The sequence below is a fragment of the Cyphomyrmex costatus genome, unplaced genomic scaffold (assembly GCF_001594065.2).
Source record: "Cyphomyrmex costatus isolate MS0001 unplaced genomic scaffold, Ccosl1.0 scaffold17, whole genome shotgun sequence".
NCBI lineage: Eukaryota > Metazoa > Arthropoda > Insecta > Hymenoptera > Formicidae > Cyphomyrmex > Cyphomyrmex costatus.
In genome coordinates, this window is record NW_017275715.1 from 715,841 (window position 1) to 723,886 (window position 8,046).

Consider the following 8,046-nt stretch of genomic DNA (forward strand, 5'->3'; position numbering starts at 1 on the left):
TATATATATATATATATAACGTAAATGAGGAGATTTCTAGTGTAGAAGTCAATAGGAATAACAAACGATCTCAAAGTAATCGAAGATATCTATGGACGCCTACTGGCAGAAAAGATCGTAAATCGCTTAAATTCGCGAAATTTGTGAGATATCGAGAGAATAAACGAAGCATTCATTAACATTCACGAAGAGACAATTCCATGAGGCAGTATGTCTATCTCGGACTTACGTAGTTGGCCGATCGTCAGTGCATTGAACCCGGAGTTCATTCCGGAAATTTACATGGTTTTGGTATTCGGTAATTATCTCACTTCTCTTCCCTACTAAAAAAAATCATGTCACAATGTTACATAACGAAATCATGTAATTAAAATAGGTAAAATCACATAACGGATTGTTCGAAATCAGTAGGTACGTAATTGACCTATTTTTTAAATTACGTAATTTGAAAAGTCACACGATAACATATGTTTCTTCTTCTATTTCTATCCCATCATTCAATTATTTAAAATTTGGTAACTGTGAAACTATAATATGATGGATGAAATTATTTTTAATGATTATTCAAATCAATGATTTTAAAGCATCAAGTACATATTTGAAATAATCGGTTATGTGGATTTATGTATTTTATATGATTCCGTTTTGTAACACATGATTTTTTTCAGTAGGGTTAATGTGTACTTGCTTTGGCAGTTTTGTTTACTTTATGTCTCGAAATAGGAAAATTGGGTCATGAAGCCTTAATCGTAACGAAAGACAAAATGATGTATGCCCTGGGTAATAACAAAAACGGTTGTTTGGGAACCGGTAACACACGTTGTTATAAAACTGTAAAAAAGATCGATATCCTATGCATGAAAGATATAAAGACCTTTGCATATGGCTTTGGACCCCACGTTCTAGCTCTTATGAAAGATGGAAAGGTATGTTAGAAATTTCCAAATAAATATTTAATTGTGGTTTTTGTGTGTAACACTGGAGAGAAACTTGAAAGTGAACACATCCCTTTTTTATGTACCAAACCTCGTAGGGTAATGTCCATGTTTTTGTGGTTCTTTTTCATGCTATTACATGGGTTAGACAAGGATAAACCATCAAAATTGTTTGTCTTTATCTAACCCATGTAATCGCATGAAAGAGAACAAAAACATAGATATTATATCTTACGAGACTTGGTTTGAAAGTGAAAAGGGCTGGAATGATCACTCTCAGGTTTCTCTGTGGTACAATATACAGGATTGGGCAAATTTTTTTTGGAAAACAGCCGTTTCGGTTTCCATTGTGAAAAACAATCAATCTCTATTCATTCGATAGTGTAATAGGAAAGAAAATGAGAAGGAGATAGTCAAAAATTCTCCACGGTCCCTCTCTCTCATTATTGTCGACCACATTTGAATACTTATTTGCATATACGGATCATGTAATCTTTATGTCTTTCGATTTCACCTTTGGGTAAACTTTAGTCACTGTCTTACTTTCTTACTCTTTTATTTTTTTACTTATCCAGTAGGTAAATTATTACATAATTTATCCGAAGATGGAACAACCGGCTGTAAATTTTTTTCAGGAATGTAATGAAAAAATTAAAAAATGTATTTTAGGTCTTTGTTGTACATACATTGAAATATAAAAAAATATTTTTTTATAGTGATTTTGTTACAAAATGATGGCGCTACAACTCTGCAATGATAACAGCTTCTCATGTTCTGTGGCTGCAACGATAATTCCGGAACTTTTTAACCTAGAACAAACCAAAATTTTTTTTAACGTACATTCCAAAAGCTAAAGAAAGACATACGGAAATTGCAATATACCGTTTTTTTTTCTCAAAAAATGGTACGAATTTGAAGTAAATGTTAAATTTAAAGGGTAAAAAATAGGTGAAAAATTGTTTATATAAAAAAGTATGCAACATAAAAAAATCGGTACGTCTTTTTCTAGAGAATGCAATTTTGAAGTTATAATTAAAATTTCAAGTAAATTTGTGGGAGTTATGTTTCCAGCCAGTTTACAAAATGTGGTTTTGAGAAAAACGCGTTTTAAAGTTTTATGTAACAATCAGCGATAGAAATGTTTACCTTTAATTTGCAGTGCCTGCATCATACAATAGGCCTTCCTCATTGATGTTCTTTTCTTCCTGATTCTTGGCCAATTTTAGAAATGATTGAGTCGCACGTAACTAATTCCTTTATTATTTTCAGAAGGACCCCTTCGCAAAAGCTACAAATCTTACCGAAAAGTACGACGCTTTAAACTTCTAAAAGTAACATTTAGAAATTTTTTTTCACTATAAGACTTTTGTACCTTATTTCTAAGATCTTAAAGCATCATTTAAGCAAAAAAAGAAAAATGATTTTTTTGAAAATTCTAGAGTGGCTTTACCTATCCCTTAAGCATTAAGTTTCGCTCTTACAAGTAGCTGAAAGATAAAATAGTTAATGTGTTCATGTATGTACAAATAGACATTTAAATCTCTCTTTTTTTATCTTTCTTTATTAATGCAGCCAGCAATTCTACTGAATTCCCAGAGATTTTATGAAATTACCAAATTAAGCGTTCGTGAAACGTTGAATCAACGACAGTCTTTGAAATATATTTAAGTATCAAAAGACCAAGGGATTAAGTGTATAGAGTCATTTAGATACGTGTTCATATTCCAGTCGACCCATTAATTTTTCCATCCTTCACAGATATATTCCTGGGGTTGTAATAATTACGGCCAAGTAGGGAATGGATCATATGATCAAGTTGTCACACCTACTTTAATAAACATACCTAATCTAAATAATTTGGATGGGAAGCGTGTCGTAGATATTGCATGCGGAAGTTATCATTCCATTGCTTTGACCGAGTCTGGTGAGGTAAACAAAATCATAATATTGGCAATAACTTTGCATTATTATGAACTAAATAGCTGATTTGATTTAGGTATATGCTTGGGGAATAAATGATTATAGAATAATAAAGAAGGATAGTCTTGTTGATATCAACATGAATCAGACTACAACGAATACACCTAAGCTAGTTAACATCACCTTTAATGGAGAGAAGATTGTCAACATTTCCTGTGGTATGACCTTCACCTTGGCAGTCACTGAAAAAGGTGAGGTATATAGTTGGGGTGAAAATGATGTTGGTCAGCTGGGAATAGGGCATTACGAAGATACAACGATACCAACGCTAATCAGTTCACTGAGAGGCACTGTGATAGGTAATTCCCATCTTAATAAAATGATAAAAAGAGTAGAGGAAGACAAAGCGAAACAAAATCATTGAATCAATATTGTTTCAGTCAAAGTGGCTTGTGGAAACCAGCACACATTGGCGCTCACGGACAAAGGGAACCTATACGTTTGGGGTGGGAATCATTATGGCCAGTTAGGGATCGGCAACCAGAGAGACTCTTATGAACCAGTTTTAGTAAATTTATGCTTATTGTCATATTATATTATACATGAAATAACGGAAGAAAAAGAAAACTGAAGATTTTCATGATGAATTATTATATCATCAGGTCAAGCATCGAATGGGAAGGGTGTCCGACATTACTGCTGTACACAGTAGATCCATAAGTATCGCAGTTGACGAAGGAGGACGTATCTATGTGTGGGGTTATTGGCACGGTATGAGCGTTTTGATTCCATCCGCTACTCCGTCTTCGAATATACACAACGCGATTGCATCTTACGGGTCCCCAAGCATTATGCACAAACCACTGATTCTACGTGAAGATGAAGAGCCGAGTATATTGAAACATTTGGAAACTGCATTCGATGATTCCGTATGTTTCATTCTTTGTACCTACTTGTTTGTTTCACTTGCACTTTTCTACATTTCTGAAATGTACATTGAAATAAATGGTTTCTTTCAGAAGACGAAAGATGCTCAGTGAACAATCGGTGATTCTTTAACACGATTTATTTTGTATAAACGAATCGTAATGAAGAATCGCTGAGCGATTTGTCTTTTGAATATAGTTAATGTACAATATTAAGGTGAGAAAAGTGCATCTGACATAACTAGACTTACAAATATCTTTATAATTAGGCATATGTAGTTTTTATTAATATTTATACACGGTGACTCATTTAATCTTAACAGATAAATAATTTGGAAAATACAATTTTTTCGAAAAACATTCCAAATAAAATTACAATAAATCAAATATATTAACCAAATAAAAGTTATAGAGCGATATATACATATAGTGGTGATTTTGATTTGATCTCAAAACATCTATGTAACATCAGATGAAGGTCTATTCTCATTTGTTCTAATTTTTTCAACTCCGAATCTGTATTTCGTATTATAATTTTAGATTGAGCGAATCTTAGTGAACATTTGTGATTAATAATTTTTTGTTAAATTGATATTTTTCGAGATATTTGTACTAAAAGATTGAACTGTACAATCACTGTTGATTGCGTAAACTGATTTTGGTGCTATCCAGACTCAATAACGAGGTCATGGCGATAATTCGATCCCATTACGGTTACGTTCGGAAATATCACCCGAGTACCTCCGTTTATCGTTTTATTTATGTTTAACATAGAATGAACAACAAGGATAAAATGATACTCGAGGAAACCTAGGTAATATTTCCAAACACAGCCTAAGTGTGCTTAACAGTCATCTGTTAAGATTAAAATATAACAAATCACCATGTATATGTATTAGTCTTTCCATCATGGTGAATAAGATTTATTATTCTTTATTTAATCTTGTTTTAAGTACAGCATTTTTAAAAGGAATTGTATCTTTTAAAAATCTATATTTATAGAAAAATATTGAAGCTGATGGTGAGCTCTTTGATTTTTATGAGATACGTTTTATTTTCGATTTTAATTGAAGAATGCAACTTTCGAGTTAATGATTTTTTTTTTATTTATTTTACTTAGTCCACGAGCGATTTTAAGATACAAGTGTACGATCGATGTATTCATGTACACAAGGCTATCTTGAGGATTCGTTCTTCATATTTTAGAGCCATGTTTCAGCACGAATGGTTGGAAAATAATCAGAAGTAATTATTTAACAAAGAATCAGTGTTTGTTAAAGACTTACCAAGTTTTCTCATTTTGTCAACATTCTTCTTTCCCAATAGTGTCCTCAAGCATAATCAATTTTCTGATGTCGTCTACGAAGCCTTTCTGAAGTACTTGTATACCGACGTGGTCAATTTACCTTGGGAACAGGCGTTAGGTGAGTTAAGTACACCATAAGTTGTTATCGACCTGAATATGATTGAAGTAATGTTTTTCATTACAGAACTTTTAATCCTGGCTGATGTTTACTGCGAGAGCAGTCTTAAAAAGCACTGTATTCAAATAATAAAGCGAAAAATTACTGTTTCGAATGTCGCCTACTTATATAGCATTGCAATCGAACGCAGCGATAAGGTAGCCAAACACTATCGTTATTAATGCTTATTAACATTTTAATAATTTCAGTATCTGATTTATTTACACGCATGCAATAATTGAATGTCATTGGCAATATTTTAGGAGCTAGAGAAATTCTGCTTTAATTTTGCCATAAATCACTTAACAGCTGTGGTGCAAACAGAAAGTTTTGCCAAACTGGATGAGAATACGTTAAGAACTTTCATAATTAAGGCAGTCAAAGCTGGTGCCTTAGGATGTAATTAGTAATATTAGTACAATATATATTTGCTTCAAAAGAACAATACACCTCAATGGAAATGAATGTTAATGGCTGGATATGTCTGTTGCACGAATACTTGCTGTACATTTTACAGTATAATCGCGTATCCTGGTGGAATATTTCTGTAATTTGTCTTCTTAATTGCATTTCATTATTAATATTTTATGTGACAAATGGATGACTTTATTCACGCGAACTATCTCGCTCGTTCTAATAAATTCACGCGAGAAAAATCCTTCATGGATTTTGTTAAATCTTGTCATCCTGCAATAATCTGAGATAATTTTAGAATTCATGTATAAACAAAGAAAGAAACTGCCATTTGTTGAGAAACTTTCACGATGTCATTATATAAGACTGATAGCAAAGAGAGAAATAAATTTTACACCATTTGGAAGTTCCTATTTTGCATTTAATTAGAAAAGTACCTTTACTAATCATTTTTTTTATTTTATGCATAGAACAACGAAATAATTAATTAATACATTTTTTTTACTTTCTTTAAATTAGCTGATTTATTTTGGCATTTTTTATATAAGTAAAAGTACCATTATAAAAAAAAAATAAACAGTTTAGCAAATATATTTTTCCAATTTAATTAAATCAAAAATAATAACTTTTAAATGGTAACTTTTACATCAAAATCTATTTTTATGATTTTGCTCATGGAAACTTTAGATCAGCACCTCGTGATCTACAAAATATTAGTTTTAGCCAATTTAACCGAATCTTTTTCCATCGAGTCCTTTACATTAGGTATATCTCTATGAGATAGAAAGAATGTGAAAATACAAAACTTTTAAATATATATGCGTGTAATAATATACAATTATAATAAATATTTTTTGCATTTTCTGATAATTGGTGCTCTCAATTCCAGAAAAATCTCGATTAAGAAACATTTTGTACAATTGTTTACCATTTTACTACAATTTTATTACAATTGTTTTACAATTTTATTACAATTTAAAAACTTGATGTTTTCTAATATGAATAAAATAATCTATTATAATAGATTATTTTACAAAATAATAGGAACAAAAATAAAAGATTCTCGGAGTTCACATCAAGTTTTGGAACACATTCTTGGGAATCTGAACATGCAACAGGTGCAAATTGATGGAGATCTAATAATAATTCACTGAGAAAATTATATATAAGTACAACACTGAGTGCAATTGAATGCAAATCAATTTATATATTTTCAGTGTTTTCGGTTAAATAATTTAACCATTTTAGATATTCTTTGTTATCACGATAACCTTATAACGTTAAAAGAATTAAATTAATTGTTAACACTGAAAATATGTAAATTAAGTTGTATTCAATTGCACTTAATGTGCACCAGTGTTGTACTAGTTTTCCCAACCAAGTAGACCCAGCAATCCAGCATGCCTCTGTCAGCCTCTGTGATAGAAGCGAAGCCAATAGAACGGTGAGAGATGCAAAACATCGGTGAATCTCTATCCTCACACTCGCGCATATTTAACTATAATAGAGAAGAATAAAGATATTTCACCGTTGTTTTGCCTCTAGCCATCTAGTGACGAAGTTTAGTCAAGTGTAGTCCAACAGTCTTGAGCAGTCTTGAGGGATCGTTTGAGTGAGACTGGTGAAGTGGTGAGACAGTCCCGTTTCGTCTTGAGTGTTGTATCATCGTTTTGGGAGGCGTGCCGCCTTCGACTATGCTTAGCAAGCTTGGCCAAGTTTACCTCGTCATCGAGAATCCGGACCATTTATACTAAAAGAAGAAGCGACAAAGCGCAGCCCGCGGCAATTTCAAAAATATAAGGGAATTCAATGTGGACACTCTCAGTTCTCAACTTCTCAGTTATAGAAGAGAAGGTTGTAAACTGTTTGAATTCTCTCTCGGAAAAAACGAAGTATACGTAAAGAAACGATCCTGTAAGGCGATATGTGTACCTCAAACCTACGTAACTGGCCGATTCTCAGTTCACTGAAGACTGACATCGTCTCGCAAATTCACATGGTTATGATTTACGGTAAGCTCTCTTCGATCTCATTTACCTTGACAGTATTGTTTACCTCACGTTTTGAACAGGTGAATTGGGTAATGAGGTCTTATTCGTGACGAAGGATAAGATGGTATATGCGTTAGGCAATAACGAAAGCGGTTGTTTGGGGACTGGGGACAATAGGAATGGTTACTTATATCCTGCGAAGATCAAGGCTCTGTGCGAGAAAGATATAAAGACGTTTGCATGTGGTAGCGGACCTAATGTTCTAGCACTGACAAAAGATGGAAAGGTATGCTAAAGTTACAAATGAATTTTGGATTGATGTCTGTAAATAGTTTTCTTCTCTGGAATATACATATATATTTTTTTTCTATGATATATATATATATATATTATATAT

At 32.4% G+C, this 8,046-nt stretch overlaps 2 protein-coding genes across 2 annotated transcripts in view; both read left to right on the forward strand.

The window, feature by feature from the left end:
- Positions 1-210: 210 nt before the first annotated feature.
- LOC108771901 (RCC1 and BTB domain-containing protein 1-like) lies at positions 211-5,651 on the forward strand. Its single transcript, XM_018537308.1, has 10 exons — positions 211-298; positions 724-926; positions 2,694-2,864; positions 2,932-3,214; positions 3,296-3,423; positions 3,518-3,784; positions 4,902-5,026; positions 5,108-5,205; positions 5,272-5,402; positions 5,508-5,651. Exons 1-10 carry the CDS (start codon positions 211-213, stop codon positions 5,649-5,651), a joined length of 1,638 nt encoding a protein of 545 aa, XP_018392810.1.
- Positions 5,652-7,582: 1,931 nt separating this feature from the next.
- Positions 7,583-8,046, forward strand: part of LOC108771930 (RCC1 and BTB domain-containing protein 1-like) — a 4,270-nt gene continuing 3,806 nt past the window's right edge. Inside the window, exons 1-2 of the mRNA XM_018537352.1 lie at positions 7,583-7,670; positions 7,730-7,935. Coding sequence (XP_018392854.1) covers positions 7,583-7,670; positions 7,730-7,935 — 294 coding nt within the window. The remainder of the gene's footprint in view (positions 7,671-7,729; positions 7,936-8,046) is intronic.

Excerpts from the sequence above, each read along its gene's own strand:
- LOC108771901 (XM_018537308.1), top strand. The coding sequence starts at position 211 with ATGTCTATCTCGGACTTACGTAGTTGGCCGATCGTCAGTGCATTGAAC. Across the intron at positions 3,785-4,901 it reads AAACTGCATTCGATGATTCC|TCCACGAGCGATTTTAAGAT; the intron begins GTATGTTTCATT and ends TATTTTACTTAG. Across the intron at positions 5,027-5,107 it reads TGGTTGGAAAATAATCAGAA|TGTCCTCAAGCATAATCAAT; the intron begins GTAATTATTTAA and ends CTTTCCCAATAG.